The 20,111-nt window shown below is 32.9% G+C and overlaps 2 protein-coding genes across 2 annotated transcripts; one reads left to right on the top strand and one right to left on the bottom strand.

Moving 5' to 3' along the window:
• Window positions 1–5,180: 5,180 nt before the first annotated feature.
• Window positions 5,181–9,015, bottom strand: LOC125658553 (39S ribosomal protein L43, mitochondrial-like). Its single transcript, XM_048889833.2, has 3 exons — window positions 8,819–9,015; window positions 5,648–5,754; window positions 5,181–5,564 (listed from the first exon to the last, which is right to left on the bottom strand). The coding sequence occupies exons 1-3, from the start codon at window positions 8,947–8,949 to the stop codon at window positions 5,221–5,223; spliced, it is 582 nt and encodes a 193-aa protein (XP_048745790.1). The 5' UTR covers window positions 8,950–9,015; the 3' UTR covers window positions 5,181–5,220.
• A 161-nt stretch (window positions 9,016–9,176) lies between these two features.
• Window positions 9,177–19,587, top strand: LOC125659101 (coiled-coil domain-containing protein 125-like). The gene is made up of 11 exons (XM_048890649.2): window positions 9,177–9,607; window positions 10,242–10,297; window positions 10,535–10,621; window positions 10,831–10,902; window positions 11,013–11,098; window positions 11,296–11,378; window positions 12,511–12,629; window positions 13,471–13,578; window positions 13,878–14,067; window positions 14,483–14,628; window positions 15,532–19,587. The coding sequence occupies exons 1-11, from the start codon at window positions 9,274–9,276 to the stop codon at window positions 15,661–15,663; spliced, it is 1,413 nt and encodes a 470-aa protein (XP_048746606.2). The 5' UTR covers window positions 9,177–9,273; the 3' UTR covers window positions 15,664–19,587.
• Window positions 19,588–20,111: the final 524 nt, after the last annotated feature.

Raw genomic sequence — 20,111 nt, forward strand, 5'->3', positions numbered from 1 at the left:
GATGCAAATAATTTCACAAAACATTTAAATCGCCATCTTGTGACGTGGTGTCATACACAGTATAAGCTTTAGTGTCGCGAACTACCTAAATATGTATGTGTAATAGACAATGTATATCTTTCTTTTCTAATTGACATGTTTTGTAATTTTCTACGTCATGTCAAACGCTGTAATGTTCCATTTGTATTATATAATTCTCTATTTGTATTATATAATTCTCTATTTGTATTATATAATTCTCTATATGTATTATATAATTCTCTATATGTATTATATAATTCTCTATTTGTATTATATAATTATTATATAATTCTCTATTTGTATTATATAATTCTCTATTTTTATTATATAATTCTCTGTTTGTATTATATAATTCTCTATTTGTATTATACAATTCTCTTTTTGTATTATATAATTATTATATAATTCTCTATTTGTATTATATAATTATTATATAATTCTCTATTTGTATAAATCTCTATATGTATTATATAATTCTCTATTTGTATTATACAATTCTCTATTTGTATTATATAATTATTATATAATTCTCTATTTGTATTATATAATTCTCTATTTGTATTATATAATTCTCTGTTTGCATTATATAATTCTCTATTTGTATTATATAATTCTCTATTTGTATTATATAATTCTCTATTTGTATTATATATTATTTTTATTTTATTTTCATCATTTGTGTTGTTTTATTTGCATCTAAAATCATGACATTGTATTGTATATGTATATTGTCTTTAAATTTCTGTTTGTAATTCTAAGATTTTCCATTTGTATTGTATATTTTCTACTTTTGTTTGCATATTCTGTATTGTTTATTTTCCAGTTTTGTTTGTATATTCTATGATTTTCCATTTGTATTGTATATTTCTACTTTTGTTTGTATATTCTATGATTTTCCATTTGTATTGTATATTTCTACTTTTGTTTGTATATTCTATGATTTTCCATTTGTATTGTTTATTTCTAATTTTCTGTGTATATTCTATATTCGTTATTTATATTATATAGTCATGTCTCCCCTTCCCAGGGGGACATATTGTTTTAGTGTGAATTCTTTTTTTATTTTCCGCTTCTCATACAAAATTTGTCCGAACCATAATTTTTTTGTCTTTTGACAAAGGTCTTTGATATATGGTATGTTCATGAATACATGTATGCCATGATAAGATAGTGTGACGTGTGCCATTTTTGATTACCTTTAACCATGACCTTTTACGTAAAGGTCAAATGATAGAATTTTTGGCTCTTTTTGTCCGGACCATAACTTTTTTGTCTTTTGGCATAGGCCTTTGATATTTGGTATACCATAATACAGCGTGTCACGTGCCATTTTTTATTACCTTTAACCTTGACCTTTCATGTAAAGGTCAAATAATAGAATTTTAGGGCATTTTTTTGGTCTGGACCATATCTTTTTGTCTTTTGACATAGGCCTTTGATATTTAGTATGTTGGTAAGTTTAATTTACTATCACATGTTCACAACACTGTTCCTTGGTTGAGGCACACATTAATCTCGGCTGAGATTCGGCTTGGCTGAATAGCTGGACTGACGCCTTCACCGAATCTCGGAGCAGCCCTTCATAATTCATGTCTGGAAATTTACTTTCAGCTTCGGCCAGTTTTAGCAATTAAAGTGCACTTAGGTGATACTGCTGTTCGCTTCAAAACCATCTCTAATTTTTCCGTTCAAATGAAGACTTCTATAGCGCAATATTTTATCTCCCAAAATTGAAGAGTTCCTATAGTTTGTTTTTTGAATTAGCGAAATGCAAGTAGGTGTGTAGAGATACGATGTATCAGTAACTAAATAAAGCAGACTATAGGAACTCTTCAATTCCAGGTGATAAAATATTGTGCCATGGAAATCTACATTTGAAAGGAAAATGTAGTGCCTGTTTTCATTTTGGGATTTTTATACCTAAACTGTAAATGATACAGCATTAATAGTGATAGAGAGTTAGTTTAACAGTCAAATCACTTATTTGAAGCGAACAGCAGTATCATCTAAGTGCACTTTAATTGCTGAAACTGGCCGAAGCCGAAAGTAATTTTCCAGACATGAATTATGAAGGATTGCTCCGAGATTCGGTGAAGGCGTCAGTCCAAATATTCATTCGAGCCGAATCTCAACCGAGATTAAGGCACACATATACATATAGGTAACTGTTATGTATCATAATTCTAAATTTTCCACTTTAAAGATGATCCCTAAAATGTTTTTTTTTTAAAAACTATGGAAAATGGAAGGGGAGACATCAGTTTTAGTGTGCTAAAACAAATCTACCTAGTTTTTATTTGTTTTATATAAGAAACCATTTCTATTCTATAATGTTTCACTTTGTAAATACAATACATGAAAGGTGAAGATAACACCTATAAGGAATACAAATTAGAGATTTGGGCAAACAGAAACCCCTGGATATTCCAGAGGTGGGATCAGGTGCCTAGGATGAGTAAGCATCCCCTGTCAACCGGTCACACCCGCCGTAAGCCCTATATTTTGATCAGGTAAACAGAGTAATCCGTAGTCAAAATCTGTGTCAAGATCGGCCTAACAATCGGTATGAAACACATCAGACATTTCACAAACTAGATCGTTATAATATGGTGGCTTATTTGTGCCACTTTACCTTTTGTCGTCTTTTTGTTTTGTCGTTTTTTCGCCGCGAAATAACGAAAAGATGATAAAACGAAAAGACGACAAAATGTAGGCGAAAAGACGATAAACAAAAACAATGTGCAGGATGCATGAAATAACACTAAGTCGCTTAACTGTATGTGTAATGTATGCCCGCCATTATTTCATCACACCAGGCACCTTTCATATCAGAGACAATTGTCCCAACCGACCATTCTACATGTGCATTTAGAGACAAACACAATCTTTGAGAATACTGACGACACAATCCATAAATTGTGCATATACATCGACAATTCCGTGAGATTCCAGTTCTCAGCATTTGTGGGTCACCGTTGTACGGTGGGTTCGTGCGCCATCTTTTAACAAGAGAACCACAAGACATATCTGTCACCCGAGCATTAGTTAAAATTATCACAAGCCCAAACGGCTACGAAATCTTAAATGATTTTTCTTTTCTGTATATTTAAGTGACTCAGGTGACCTAAGAAAACTTCAATGTATGAGGGAACCTCTGGCCATTGTTTGTTTGTTTTTTTCAAGGGAAGGAAATTCTGAAAATGTGTTAAAGGCATTTCACATGGTGAGGATATAAATGAAACTTTACTTTTATAGAGAAACCACTGCACAACGTGTTTAGACGAGACATATTATGGTAGTGGTGTCTGTACGTCCGTCTGTTTGGGGTTTTGTTTCTATTGTTTATTCTGTCTAATATCAAGCTGAAGCTTGCCATGTAGCTTTTTTTGTTGGTCACTCTAGATCATGTTGCAAATGTGATCCATTTTTACCACTCTTGCAGGAGTCTGCCCTTTTATTTGAAAATATATTATATTGAGGGTACATAATTTGTCCGGTTAATTTTCCCCACATTTTTCAAGCGAGGACCATTTTATTTTACATAGTCTTTGTATAGTAATTGAAGATGTGCATGTAGCAAGGATTTTGATATTCTTAAATTTTTGAGAAAATTACACTATGCTGAACTTGGTCAGTTTTGAGGAAATATCATAAACTCTTCTCAGTTTTAAAGCTAGTCTTTGTAAACAACTTGAAGTCTCTACATAAAGATGTCTTATTGAGGGAGTTTAAGAATACATGTACATGCAAGAAATTCATAATAAAAGGAAAGTATTACATACACATAATATCAAGCTAATTAATGTTAATAGATTTTGCATAAACTCTTGCAAAAGTTCATTTTATTTTTACATCAAAAAATTCTAATTCTGCGAGATTCTGATCCAGACTGTCAAATTCAAAGGTTAATATAATTTTATATACATCACTGCTATGCCTTGATGTCAAAATCCATTGCCCCATTGTAAATAAATTTTTTAAGCTGGATAACAAATGTGAACAATTGCTGTATTTGTCATTGAATTTGTACATAATTTTAACTAAATGACGTCACTATGATATTGAAAAATGACACACAAAATTTGATTTATTTTTGCCACTTTCTTTGGAAATACTGAGACTTGGTACATGGTTGTAATGATTTTCATCATCTGATTTCATTACTGGATAACCATACCTTCGACACATATATCGTTTTGAAAAAAACAAAACAAATTATATCTTAAACAATTAATTCTAGTATCTGTTTAATTAACATGTCTACCAATTTTTTTTTTTTATCAAAAACATCAAAAAGAAAGGAAAATAAAAACTTTAATGAATGGAGAATCCCTGCCCAAATGTTTTCAGTTGTTCCTAATATGCTTTTTTTATAATAAAAAAAAACAAACAAAAGAATTCAAACATTTTGCTACTTAAAATAAAGGTCTTGTCAAAAGAAATATGAAAGCCCTATTACCAATAATTCAAAAGTTTTGGTTGAGGTCAATGTCACAATGTCAAAATTTTGTAACGTAAAATATGAATGCCCTATCACTCTCCATTCAAAAGTTATGACCAAAGTAAAAAAAAATTTGTAGACAAACAGACTAACCAAAAACTATATGCACCAATAATTTCCAGTTTAAGGGGCATAAAAAGGGTAACTTTATTTGCTGCCATCATAGCTGAACTTCTGTTAATTGAAATGTCTTCAAAATCATTCAAAAAGAATTTCCAATCGATCACGTACTCATTGACCATAGTTAACTGAGGAAAGACACAGCTATAAAGCAGAACAGTCGTCACTGCTTTCTCTTGTCATCCTAATACAATTATGTATGTTTTAAACCATTAATTTGTTGTATTAATTTCAGAACTGGTTTTAAAACAAAACTCTACACAAAAACTTTAATTCACCCACTTGCAACAAATTATATCTTAATTTTACAGATTTAAACAATAGTTTACACATCATCAACTATTTTACCATCGTCGCATGCCAGGGCTGAAACGTGCGCTCCTCTTCCCTCTCACCCAGTGTACGTTTCAGCCGTGGTGTGCGACAATGCTATTTTACAATTGTTGTGTTTAGTTTGTCAATCATAAACTCCATCTTATTGGGGCCAACATTAAACTGAATTCAAAACCTGTACCATTCAATAACAACAATTCTTATCTAGTAATTTATAAGATTTTATTCACACAATATTCTAATCACTAACTCTCGCTTCTTTCACTTTTAACACTCCCTATGTCACTATTGCCATCCTGAAGTTCTAACTGTTTCATCCGCTCTGCCAACTGCAGAACTCTCTCTGTAGCAGTCACTTGATTCACAGTAAATCTACCATAGTGTGGATCTGGGAAAGTCCTTAAATTTACGGCAGGATCCTTGAATAAGAATGGGTGCCAGACCCCCTGAATACTGGGCACATGGGTCTGAAAAGGTTTGGTTTTCTTAACAACGTCTACTCCTGATCGAGTTCTAGCTAGTTCAACCCACTTACAAATTTCATCCATGTCCATGCCTTTTAGATTGGTTGTATGAGAATTTCCATTCACTGAAACGAAATAGATTTTTACTTTGTTATACATGTAATGACAGATTACCCAGAATCCCTATCAATACCATGGGAACACTTACAGTAATCAGCTTTAATGGATGCCCCTCGATGACGACGAGGTTTTACATACACAACAATACTGGGATGTTTCCTGGCAAAATCCACAAGATAGTTTTCAATGAAATCCCTACAAAGAGAAAGGCATACAGAGATGATTTTGGAACTTGTTAGCGACAATAAGCATTAAACTATTTAAAGATATATTAATTTATTGAGATATGATATTTTAGTGGACAATTTATTTTGTTTCATATGTTAGAATGTGTAAGTTTTAATAGCAATGAGTAAACGAGTGTTGTTCACTGGTTATGGGGAATTCGACAAGAAGCACCTGGGGTCGGGTCGATCCATCCCATGGTTGATCTGTTCGTCCCACTGTCGATCCATCCCCCCAAATCTTTTTATTAAAGATGTGATAAATGATTGATTACTTAAGAAAAGAGGAAAGTTTTAGCATGCATATTTTAACACAATTTAAAGGGGCATAAACATGACTTGGGCTGAAAATTTTCAAATTTATTTTTCCATTTAGAATGTGTAGAATGATTAATTAAAGTATTTCTAATGGTTAGCAAAAATTTGAATGTCAGTTGTCGAGGTACATGGGAGATACAGAGCTCTAAATTCTTTGTTATGTAAACAAGGTTCATTCCATGTTTTTGTTTACATAGCTTAAATATACGAGTATAAGCTTCGTTTAAAGCAGATCTTTTGAGTTTATAAGTTAATTCTGAACACAATTAAATAGTTTTTAGTGTTTGGTGCATCTCTCTTTTTTTTTAAACATGCTATTTTCTATTAAGCAATCTATATGTAAACAAAAACATGACACAAGCCTTGTTTACATAGCAAAGAATCATGAGTGCTGTATCTCACTTGTAACTTAACAACTGATATTCAAATTTTGGTTGGCCATTAGAAATACTTTGATTAAGCATAGTAAACAATAAAAATTGAAATATAAAATTTTAGCTCAAATCGTGTCCATGCTCCTTTAACAGAGATGTTATGAAAGAAATTTTAGGTCTCTGAAGTTATACATTCTACATTAAATAACAGTTGGATTTAGGCATGTAAATAAAATTGTTTATACAACAATTAGGCTTTACAAAAATCAGTAAAATGTAATTATGAAAAAGTGTGCTCATTAAAGCTATACAAGCTTCAACTATCTAGTTATGTACAGGGTTGGGCGGTTAAAACTGCCCCCAGTGGTTTTAACCGTCCCGGTCAATACTCCCCAAGTGGTCAATAATGGTCAATTGTGATTTAAACTGTCCATTTTCCTATTTTTGTACATTTCTTGCAAAGATAAAGATAAATTAAGTCTTTTCATTATATGGATCAATTGTTGATTAATATTTTTCATTAGACAATCAAATGTAATTTCATAAGTTTAATATATTTGGTTTGCTGAAACTGACCGAAATATCTTCAGTACCTACCAGAGGATCAAAGTTCTATAGCATAGCTTGAAGATTAGAGACAGACCTCTTAATACATGTACTGGACAGATTTAATAAGAATAAAAGGTAGCTGGACATTACCTGAGCACAGGAAGCAGAGTTGACAGGTGTTAGTAAGCATACCCATAGGCTGGCAGTGTGCCTGTTATTGTTATGAAAACATGACCAACCCACCCACTCAAATGTTTATTCAACAGTTAAAATGAAGATTGATGAAACAATACTTATAGGTAGTTCTTGTTAAACTAAGGAATTTGAACAGAAACTTTTACATCTTCCGCAATTCAACAGAGTCATTTGTACATTATTTATTTAATATTATGACTTATAAGTATATTATAAACTGATAGTGCATGTTATGAATTACAGTATTTACCATAATGGTCTGACACTAATAAACATTTAAAATAAATAACAGATACTATAATGACCAAATAATCTTCAATCGACCAGTATTAACCAGTATTGACCACCGGCCCGGTCAATACTCATATTGACCACTTTTTTGCCAACCCTGAATTATTTATGCATCAATTAACTCCTATCAGTATAACTGATATAATGCCAAAGATCTAAAGAAAAACTCAGCAAAATAAACAAGGGAATATTGCTTGAGAGCTTCCCTACACTCAGCATTTCGTATAAACTGCCATTACGTCGTATACACGGACATGGGAACGATGATCGCCAAACATAATCCAGTTGCTGAGACCGAGGTCATACACAGAGACGGAAACTGACATGAGTAACTACATGTTTGTTTTGTTTAAAATATTACATCGTTTTATGAATGACTAAAAATACCATAAGCGTAGGAAAGTAAAAAATACGCAAATGTGCCACTGAAATGAAATTTTGATAGTAAATTTTCTATAAAATTGGCATATTAAATTGTTTACAAATCTAACACGTGCTCCGTGCCTCTTTGCTTTTTTTCCGAATCGGTGACCTCCAAGGTCAATGCACATCGGAGATTACGAGCAGGAATTACTGACAGGATGACAATGATTCATGAATCAACATTTTCTGCTGATTTCATGGGTTTATTGCTTAAGATTCACTCTGATTCTATGAAGTTATATATATTTAATCACAAACATGTTAAATATTTGTTCTTTTATTTTTCAATTGATTTACCGTCAGTTACAGCTTTTATTGCTAAAAATAAATATTCTAATTCAGAATAAGAATTGTATTGTTTTAATTATTGTAAAAACATCATTATTTTAGTTAGTACAGCAATCCGTGTAAAAATGTGACCATTGACAATTGTGAAAACACCTTTTGTCTAACAATCTTTGATCATTAATAGCAAGAAAAACCACCTTTTATCGAGCACTGAAAAATTATCGAAAGGTTTTTATTAAAGAAAACTCCAAAAGCTCATAGCTTAGAAATATTTTTATCTACCGAAGCCAAGGATATATAAGCTAATCATTAAACCAATTCAGCTCAGTAGTGTAAATAACACTTTGAGAAATAGTTCAAAAACGTGGTACATGTAATTAATTTTTTCTGGGGGCCGAATCAACCTAGGGACCGATAGTGTAGGGACGGATTGTCTAGAAACGAAGCAACTTTGCCCCTTTTTTGTTATTGTGTATTCTGTAAATATTAGATATAGTTCATTTTCCCAAACATAGAGACTCCACAGCTCGAATTTTCTCACAATATGATCCTGAGAAAATTCGAGTTTTACAAACCGGGCACAAACAGTTAGTTTACCTTGTTCCTCTGCTACTAGAATTATGTTTGCAGAATCTGAAGGTTATTCTCATAAGCTGACAAACGTATCTACCGACTCCGTTTTGTCCAACATTAATAAGTTTCGACGGTGGTAATGAATTGAACGACATTTCTCTTACTGGTGCTTTCCGGATTTCACCTATCAAACATGACCGGAAAATAGTATTACTTTTATTCCTACGCGTAAGCATCGTTATTACCAATGAAATGTGCCGTTTTTCATGTCTGTATTATTTTAATTTTATTTTAAAACATTCTTGCTTACTGTAATTAACAATATCAGAGTAAGAAAGTTATCTCAAGTATAAACTAGTGCAGCTAGCTATCGCGGAATGATATTACACCATGGAGGTTTCAGGGCATTTCCGGTTTACAAAATTTTACACGTTTGACAAGTAGTAGAAGAATGGTTTTTAGCATATTTAAAATGTTTGATGATGTCATCTTGCAAAGATGAAGACGAAAGTAGTTTAGAAACTGGCGACCTTGGTCTCGGATTGGGATTAAAACCAGGTTCTTTACCAATCTTAAATGTGTTGCGTTATAACGACGTTGGTAGTAAAAAGGATTTCCCATCAGTAACAGATAAACCACTTGTCCCACCAAACCAGAACCAATATTCACAGATTGAAAAGATCCGTGGTAAAAATAAAATTTTAAAAGACAGTGTTAATAAAGGATTGGGTGCTAAAACTGAAGGACAGATTCCCTCGAGTAATATGAATCGCGGGAGGACTCCGAGTGTAGAAGAACATAAAACAGTGGCAGGTCTGTAGTGAAGACTTGTAATTTATTTAACATGTGTTGTGTAGGCCAAATGTACTTGTCAGAGTTCTTGAAAACTTTAACCAACAAGCAGGGCAAACGTTTTGTAGTACCCATACATTTCTAGCAGGACCCACAAAAAACCCACACAAATTTGTGAATCATATTTGATAAATTGCCGAGTTAATTATATGTGGTAACATCTCTATTGTTATCATACATATTCTTTTTCGAAAATCAGCCAACACTGGCCCTTTCTCTGGTCTCCACTGCTGCTAAAAAGTACAGTTAGACCGTTTTCCTTTTTCACATGCCTGTCTCTTGTCCCTCATAATATTTCCATCATAAATGAAATAAAAATGTAAAGGTGTTGTTTGTTATGCAATAATTTCTCGCTGGGTTAATATGGTAAAATTACATGAAGCAGTAAACCAGCTGATCAAACTGGTAGTGATTACATCAAATAGGATAAAAGGATGACCTGAAAGGTGCTTTGTAGTGTCAGTGATCTGTTTACAAAACAAAAGAAGTGTCCTATACATTTATTTCTATAAAAAGTGTTCCTGACTGATAATTTTTGTTTTGCTTTATATGTTTATTATTTTGGAACAGTATGATAATTGTGTTTCCATTTTAGAAGCAGCCAATATAAACCGCGATGACATCTTGAAAAAGTTAGCAGAGGCTGAGCAGGTAAAAGGTTTGGATTTTAAGCTCAGTGGAACCTTTCTGGTTTCCCTTTTCTGGAACTTGTCAGTCTGGTATAAACATTGGAAGAAGATTCTTTCAAAATTTCTTTGAAACTACAAAACCAATTTGTGTAAGGGTGTATTAAATCTGTTCAAATTAAAGGCCTAGAATGCATTATGGCCTTACCTTGGAATGAAGCCAAAATTACAAATAAATATATTTCATATGTATTTTGTTCAGGAGGTTGAAGAACTGAAGACAGATCTTGAGGTTTATGAAAAGAGACTGGAGTCCAAGTACAAAGCTATTGCTATATTAAGAAAACAGGTCTGTTGTTGCATGCTGTAAACTATTTGCTCATATTATACATACATTACATCTATAAGGTTGAATATCGCTTTAAGTTACATAAATCAATTATTATAACTTATAAATCAAGTTATAAATCAAATTTGTTTTACTTTCTAGTATTTTTGAAATGGAAATATTTTATAAGAATTGCATATAAAATTCATTTTTTAATGTTTATCTCCCAGATATTTTCACGTGAAGAGGGTATGGATGCATGTGAGAGAAAAAGCAGAAAATATGAAGAGTCCCTAGAAAAAGTGGGTTGCATAATTTAAACAGATGAAAATATTGTTTGTTGTTCATATATTAATGAAATATTTGTGTTTGTTACTCTATGTAATTTCATATACCGTAATATAAATTGTAGGAAGTCAACACTCTAAATTTTGAGTTAGGAAAAAGGGAAACGACTTTTGAAAATAGCCAACAAATGTGGGCAGTAAGATTTGACAGGTTAGTATGAACTATAAAATAACGCAAACCTTATAGTATGCAAATGCTGTTACAAGTACTGAAAGAAAATACAATGTTGGATCTAATTGGGGGGGGGGGGTGCATCATGTGATACATTCTGTAAGAGTTGCCACACACCAGATTCAAGCCCCTGCAGAAAAGTTACCTATTATAACCTACTTCTATTTTTTTTAAAGTATTTGCAGGGAAAATGTCTCCTTAACAGCTGAGCTGGATCAGAAATCCTTGGAACTCAGAGAAGTAAAGGCACAGAAAACAGGTAGGATGCTTTTGTTACACATTGAAAGAAATTATGAAGAAGTTCAGTTTGTCTGATGCATAAGGGCTACACCTGTATGCCAGGGGTCATATGTCACCTTTTTACATATTTCGATATTTTATTTTTTACTTTGACTTTTTCCGAGACATAAAAGCCTGGCCTGGAGGTTATAAAACTTTTACCATACTCAAAATCAGCCATGTTTTTTTTAATACAAATTTGAGCAAGCTTCAAAATATACTTGAAAAATCTGGAGGATGTACTCCATTAGAGTGTGAGAATAATTTCATAAAACTTTTAAAACCTTCACTTTTGAGTATGAGTACAATTTAGAGCACAGAGTTCGAGTCTGAGTGTGAAAACATGCTAAAAAACTTTTATAACCTCCAGGTCAGGTCTGGATTTCAGATAAAAGTTAACTCAAACTCAAGTTTGAGACATGTTTTTATAACTCAGTTGTGACATTATATCTACATGTACGTGCAAATAATCATGGATGTGAACACATCCTCTACTACATTATGATAAGATGTAAACAAATGTGAACTTCTAAAATTAGACATGCATAAAATTTGAAAAACATGTATTAAGAATGTTATAGACAGAACATCAATCTTTGTGCAGAAGTGCAAGTTTATAGTGAACGGTGAAGATAACGAACAGTGATCAATCTCATAACTCCTACAAGCAATACAAAATAGATAGTTGGGCAAACACGGACCCCTGGACACACTGCTTTACTGGGCAAAGACCTCAGGTGGGCATACTATAAACCAGCTTTTACCGGTATTCGCGACAACTTCATTTTGTGATTTACCTGTGATAAACTGGTTCACAGCAACTAATTTTCACGACCAATAATATCTTGAACTTACAAGAGACATTAAAGGACTGGTTCGCAGCAAGAAATATTTGCGATGATGAGGATCTCGTGAACCTTGCGAAAATTTCTCTCACATGAATGAAAATTTGGTTTACAGTATTTCCTGTTATTTTCAGTCAATAACGTATAAATATTGAAATATGGTTACACATGACTTCTGGTTACAAAGGGGGGGGGGGTTAATCCCTGTTTTATGTAATTTTGGTAGCAACTCAGTGAAAATCACTTCTTTTCATTTTTGTTGAAAAGTGTTGTGCAGAGAGCGAGATGAGTTGTTGGCCTTGCTAGATGTCAAGGAGAGAGGGCGCTATATGAGGTCACGCAGTGTTTCGGAGGATGAAGCGTACAGCGAGTACACCTCTACAGAGGTCAGGAAAAAATTTCTGATATTTTCGAGGAGTTTAGAAAACTCTTAACTTTAATACTTGTACAGTGTACCTAACACCGTGCTTTATTCAAATAACTAACCTTTGATACATGTATATTTGTTCATTTATTTAATGTAACTAAGAAATGATTATTTCTGTTTATGATATTAATTAGTATTTTGACATTTTCATTTATGATGAGAACCCTATAAGTTGAAAGAACTTGAGTTCGAACCGTTTGTACATATATGTTCAAATCAGACAGTGTATTAGTTCACCTGAGCAAAAGAACTTTGCCAAAGGAAATGTTTAAAATCTTAATGAAAGAAACAACAAACATATGATTTCTCAAAACAACATGCAAGTATCCTTATGTAGTGTAAATTATGTTTTGTTCAAATAATGATCGGGGGCGGGAGGTGTCAGAACAGGCCTACAGTAGGAGTGCAAAGTTTTACTTGAAATAACCTAAAAACAACAAAGCTACATTATGTCAATTATCTTCATGCCCCTGCCTCCTCCTCCTCTTCTTCCTCCTCCTTCTCATCCCCCTTCCCCTAGTAAGGGTCAAAGTAGGGATACAGTTTTGTTATTGAGAATTTAATAAAAGATATATATACAGGTAGGTTTGTCAAAATAGTATAAAAGCAGTTTTATGGAGTTTGGATTGAATTTTGTACAAATTGCAAATGCAATGGCAGGCATAAAGAGTAAGGTGTAAGAGCAAGGTGACTCAAGATCATATTGTAGCCCATGTGTCTTTGTATTGATCTGCTTGTTTTCACATTTAGTGACCTCTAGACACTACATACTCTGTTTTAATGTCTCGATTCTGCTTTAGCTGGCTGTTCTAGGCGCCTGTAAGTGCAGGGTTACCTCCCCTGAGCCCTGTGGTTGTGCACATGCTGCTGCAGCCCTTAGAAGGGAATTGTGCAAACTAAAAGAGCAGGTTAGTATTGTTAAAGTTTATTGATCAAATCTACTTAAGAATCATGCTGAATACTGTATAGGAGCCATTAGAAGGGCTTACTTTGTCTAATGCGTAATTAGTTTAAGTATGGATGAAAGTCAGTAAATATGGATGAAGGTCAGTTCTACGTCACGAATAATTAAATACCAGACACGTAGCCCCGATTAGGGAAAGTTACCCCTTCTGTGCAACACCCTCTTTCTTGATATCATTAATATCTTCTATAAAGGTGTAAAAGGATTATTATTTGAGTGATTTGAGACCTTTTGATATTGTAGTATGAAGCGCAGTTACGAAGACGAGATGAGGCTTCTCAGACAGTGGACGCTTACAGAGCAGCATTTGAGGAACAGCTCTTTAAAAACAAACAGTTGATGTTAAAGCTGGCAGAACTCGCTGTCGCTGGACCATCGAGATACGAAAAGGCAAAGGTCATTCTCAAAAATCTTATTCATCTCCTGAATGATGGTAAGTTGATTTCCAACGGCAGAATGAAAATTCTAAACGCAGCACTTTAACAAGATACTGTAAACCAATTTTTTTTATATCTATGAAATATTTGCAAAGTTCACAAAGTGCTTGTTGTTTATTGTCGGAGTTTTGGAGATGGTGCAACTTCATAGAGCATGGTGACTTTCTTATGGATATAAATTGTTTTGAACATATTTTCTTATCTGCGAATTGTGAATATGTGAAGAATAAAAGTTGGTTTAAAGTACTGTATTTAGAATATTGTGTTCCATGCAACATAATTCATTTTGTTCCACTCCTGTGTTTAAGCACTATAACAGGACAGGTTCTTCCAATGTTTTTATTTTTAAGGAAAGAAAATGATTTACTACAATAGAATTACAGAAGATTTCTATGTTACTGTTTTGATCAGATGACTACCTTTGTGAGATAACCAATCAGAGACAGAACGTCTACAGCATCAATGGGAATTTAAAATCGGGGCCAAAGTTTGAGCAGGAGAGCCATTCTGATCCTGTGATGAATGACAGAGACCTGGTTATGGCACTTACTGAAATAGTTAGTACTCATCATAGCTGCTTGTAAATTACATGTACACATACATGAAATTTAAAAATTTTGTAGATTAATTGAATTTAAGAATTCATCAATTACAGAAAGGTTATTCATGATTTTAACAATTTCCATTCTTGAAGTAGTAAAATGAAATACATGTAGAAAGAGATATGCACATCAATTCTGGATTCCTGTCTACATTTTCATCTCATATATTTCAAAAAGCTTTGCAACTTTGCTAATGAGATTGTTTGAATTGCAAAATAGAATCCATTAGTAATTGATTATTAACTTTAATACCAGTGTTAATTGATTAATTGCTCTTAATTTCAACTCGTTTTGATTAGGGGGTAGAAAAATCTTTTCCTTGAAACCGGGCTTTAAATTGTCATATGTTTTAAATTTCTTATTGACATAAATAAATAACCATTTAATTTGTCAAATTTCTTTATATTATTGAGTTAAAAATGGTTAATCTTCATATTTTACACTTTAACTTCATGAAACAACAAAAGCTTTGGTATAAACTACCTAAATGACAAATTTATTATAACTGTAAAAAGGAATTTGTGTGTCGGGGGTGGGGGATGGGGTAAAAAAAAATTCGTTTTCTATTGATTTCTATATATGTGAAACGCGATTTTAACCCAAATTATAGAGTTATCTCTCTTTGTTTTGTCAAATAAATCAACTGTTATGAAAATTTATATAAATATCTATATTGACTAAAAAAAATCATAAAATATTGATAACTTTTAAAAATTGACCAGAAGATAGGTGGCGAAACAATACTATCGTTTGCAGTTCTTTGATTATATATGATGAACCATGGTCAACAGAGCCAAGTGGTTTTTATTCTGTGAATTAGGGTTTCTACATTTCTGTTTTGGGTTTGATTTTTTTCAGTTACACCAGAGAAATGAAGCATTTGCACACAAGAAGCTTGCAGCTCAAGTTCTGAGTGACCGTGTTAGGGAATTGGAGAACCAGCTTAGCAATTATCAAACGGAGGACCACCAGGAAGCGGCCCACTCCTAACAGTGACCAGAATTCAGAAACAATCTCATCACTTTGACGAGAGAAAATGAAAAATAGCAGTAAGGTCAACATGAAATCAAGCATTTTTTAACACTTCTTGCGTTTTTATATGTATTTGCATTTTGATTGTCGGTGTACAGAAGCAAGGTTTCTAACCATTGTACAATTTTTATACTATCTATAGATTGATAAGTACTGTGGTTTTGGATTGGCTTTTTATACTGTATGAATATTATACTGGTTTTGAATGTGGGTAGCTGTATTTTGGCAAAAAATTTGCCTTAATTCTGCGATGGCAAAAGATCCGTCACACAGATAAAGTTTTAGTTATCCATGTACGATGCTGAATCATGAGTGTAAAAATTAAAATCTTGAAAAATATATATATCTTTAAGAAATAATTCAATTTTTGAAAATACATATTAAAGGACATGAACTACTATGCTTTATGCCAGCATACCAGTTACTTCATGAAGGACATTAGCGTCTCATGAAAAGTCTGCTGGCGTGAAGCGTTGCTGTTTATACCCTCATGCATTTTCAAAAATGAAATTCATTTTTTATATCTAAATTCTACCATCATTTCTGTCGTAATTCCCAGCTGTTAAAATAGTCATACGATATTTATCAAGATTCATATGCACATTGTTCACATTCATGAGGAAATGGCTATCATCTCAATTGGTAAAGATTTCGAAGACGAAAACATTGGAAATGTAAATATATGTATATATTTCTTATACAAACCACACAAAAAAACATATCTTTTAAGAAAATTTTGAAAATGTACCACATGGTGCAGATGTGTCGAAGAACTGGGGTGCAGGACCATGAATGGCGATGCTTTCCTTGGTTGTGTACCAATACAGTCCAGTAGTGTTGTAAGGTTTATAGAATTGTATACTGCTTTCCATGAATCAAACTACACTCATGTTTGCTGGTAAAATAAGTGGTGTATACATTCCTGGTGTCAAATTTGATTTTTTTAAAAAATACTTGGGTGTTGGAAAGGCATTTTATTTTTATATTGTTTTGTTTTATTTATTTAAATGTGTTATGTATATATACAGTGTATATCAATATTTGTATATTATTTTCATATAGATAGTCCCAAACCTTTTGAAATGCTCATTCTTCTTTTTTGTGCAATGTATAATGTAGAGGCTTGAAGTATTGATGTTGTTTGCCAATCAATGAAGAGTCCTAACCTGTCAGAATCAGCAGTGAATTCCATCTGATGTGTATGTTTATATGTGATTTACACTTTTTGTAACCAATATATGTCTTCCTTTATTTTGATTGGAATATTGTAGAGTGCCATCTGTCCTAGCTTTAGCTCTCAGACATTCCATATTCATCTTGCCAGTGAGGTATTTCATTGCAAAACTAATTGACAAATCAGTTTGCTTAGGCTTTTTGGTACCAAGTGATTGCAAGTATTCTTGACCAGGTTATTATTTTTATACCCTTAACAAACAAAAGTTGGAGTGTTTTCTAGTAATTTTCATCACCATCCTTTTGTCTGTCATATGTTGTTTCTTGGCAAAATATTCACATTAGAGAAGAGTGAAAGTTCTTACTTGACCTTTCCGAATTGTTTACTAGTACTGAGCCAAGGTCATTTAGAAAAGATCAAGGTCAAGTTGATCCAAAATTTTCTTTAAGGATGTTCGCTCCCAAGTATGAAAATTATTTTTTTCAAATTGCGAAGTATAATTTTAAAATTGGTACATATATGATGAATTAAAAATCTTAGAGAAAAGTTGGAACTAAATGCTTCTTAATGAGTTTGATGAGTTCGACCTTTTTGTAGTTGAATTGTTTCAAATACATGTATACCCATGTGATAATTCACTGTCGGGGATTGAATCTCCATTTTAATTGTGATATCAGATAAATGTAAAAGGATCTAATTTAACAAACCTTATGGTAAAAATTCATGATATATCTTTTGAATCAGCTGTGACCTATTTTAAAAATGTTAATGAATTTAATGCAAGAGTTCTATTTTGCTTTAAGATATTTCCATATCAAAAAGTTTTTTTGAAACTCGTGTAAATAACATTGTAATTTCCTTTATTTAGGAGTGGGAATTTAAGGAGGGTCGTAATAAAATTATCAAGATAGAAAACTGCAAATGGAATGCAAGTGTGAAATTTTTTCTGAAGCTTATTTAGACTTTTCAAAAATATTTACATGGTGTTATTATCATCTTCTTCAAAGTATAAAAACCTTTTTACTTATCAGGTAATACTGAATCACCGATGTCAGCTCTAAAGGTTTATATCTAGTCTGGTGTGTAAATGAAAGGTTTACGAACGAGGAAATTGTGCTGATTTCCAATTATTTCTAAAACTGCGAATGCCACATTCCCGACATTAATATTGTTATATTTAGAACTACATTCCCTTTTTTATACATCCGTTTAGCTAGTGATCACTGTACTTTTTCTCCTTGCGAACAGTTTTGATTGGTCTTTTTTTTTTTTCACTGTTGTTTTCTACCAAGCCGTTGGACGGTGATTAGTCAGCAGATTATTGTGATGTCATCCTGTCACGCAATGACACACTGCTTTCAGTTTCATTTATATCACATTAAATGCACCAACATCTCTTTAAAAGGATTTAAGATGGTGAGATTTGTAAAGCTGATATTTATGGTTGCAAAATAGAAGGAGTAGTTGGAATAAGTTTAATGGCATAGCCATTTTTAGTAGTAAGGATAACAAAAGCTTTGTGTTGGGCAATAATTATAAACCTTGAGGGCTAACATAATCATTGTTGCCCTCAGCCCTAGTCAATAATGTAGTGCAATAAAAGTTGTTACCTTGAAATCTTTAATTAAAGTGTAAAAAATCAATATGATTTTAAAATGAAATTATTAAAACCACAATAATGTTTTGGAATCCTTATGAGCGAACATTTTAAATGGTTCAGTCAAGATCACAGAGATTCAGGTAAAAAGACTAACAATGTAGCATGCAGGAATTGTTAGGAATCGTGCATTTTATTGCACATGGGGCAAAGGTCATTAAAAAGGGTCAAGATGCGAGTTCTTTTTGGATTGCTCATCAAGTTTATCTGTTAATTTGTTTGTTTGGTTTTTAATTATTGTTTTTATGGTCCATGAACATTACATTTTCCATATACAGTTGGTATTTATAATTTTTCCCCAAAGGTATTGTCACAAATTTCATATGGATATAAGGTGTTGTCATGCTTTTATACATTCTCATTTACTTGCTTCGTAAGTGCAATAATGTTACTTATTCATACCATGAGTACTTGAAATCCAATTTGACAATTTAATAATCGTACATCTTGAGGTTGGTAGGTATCAAGGAGTGGGAGACGAAATATAACCATGGATAATTAAAATCTTTTTAGGGGTACTTTCCTTGCAGGCTCTGTTTTAGAGTACCTGCAGGTAAGACAAGTTTTCAGTCAACATATGATTAAAGTGGTTATGGTACATCCTCTTCCATATGAATTGATTTTTATAAGTACAGTACTAATATGAGAAAGCTTTGGTGTCAGGGATTTAGTCTAGTCATTAATAGAATCTCAGAAATTTAACAAGTTAGTGCAATTACTACATACATGATCATTTATTATCTAATTCCATGTATTAAGGTATAGTGGCTGTTGAATGGCTGCTCAGAGTACATAATGCATTTGAACTCCAGATTGGAGCATGAATTCTCCAGAATGTACAGAGAAATTTTTGCATAAAACGAAATTTGATTACAGAAGGACTGTAATTTTATTAATTAGCTACAGATGCAAAGTTAAAATCTCATCTCTAACCTTGATGTGGATCTCAAGTTTCCATAGATTTGTGGTTCATGCATTGCATTTTAAATGTTTATTGGTATTGTTCAAAAGATGTTACAAGTTATAGAAATAAAACTCTGTGTGTGCTAGACTTATATGTCTTTGTCATAGTTTTGGTCTAAAAGACTACAATGTCTTACAGTTCCACTTTGTGGTAATCCGGGGGCATCAGTGTTTCACAAACACATCTCATTGTAATCCGGGGGCATCAGTGTTTCACAAACACATCGCATAGTAATCCGGGGGCATCAGTGTTTCACAAACACATCTCATTGTAATCCGGGGGCATCAGTGTTTCACAAACATCTCATTGTAATCCGGGGGCACAGTGTTTCACAAACACATCTCATTGTAATCCGGGGGCATCAGTGTTTCACAAACACATCTCATTGTAATCCGGGGGCACAGTGTTTCACAGACACATCTCATTGTAATCCGGGGGCATCAGTGTTTCACAAACACATCTCGTTGTAATCCGGGGGGGGGCATCAGTGTTTCACAAATACATCTTGTTGTAATCTGGGGGGCATCATATGGTGTTTATGTCTCCCAACTGATTTGATATGCCAGAGCATGTTCTTCATATGATCAATTTTTAAACTGAGGCAAGCTATT

Source organism: Ostrea edulis, chromosome 9, assembly GCF_947568905.1.
Source record: "Ostrea edulis chromosome 9, xbOstEdul1.1, whole genome shotgun sequence".
Taxonomy (NCBI): Eukaryota; Metazoa; Mollusca; class Bivalvia; order Ostreida; family Ostreidae; genus Ostrea; species Ostrea edulis.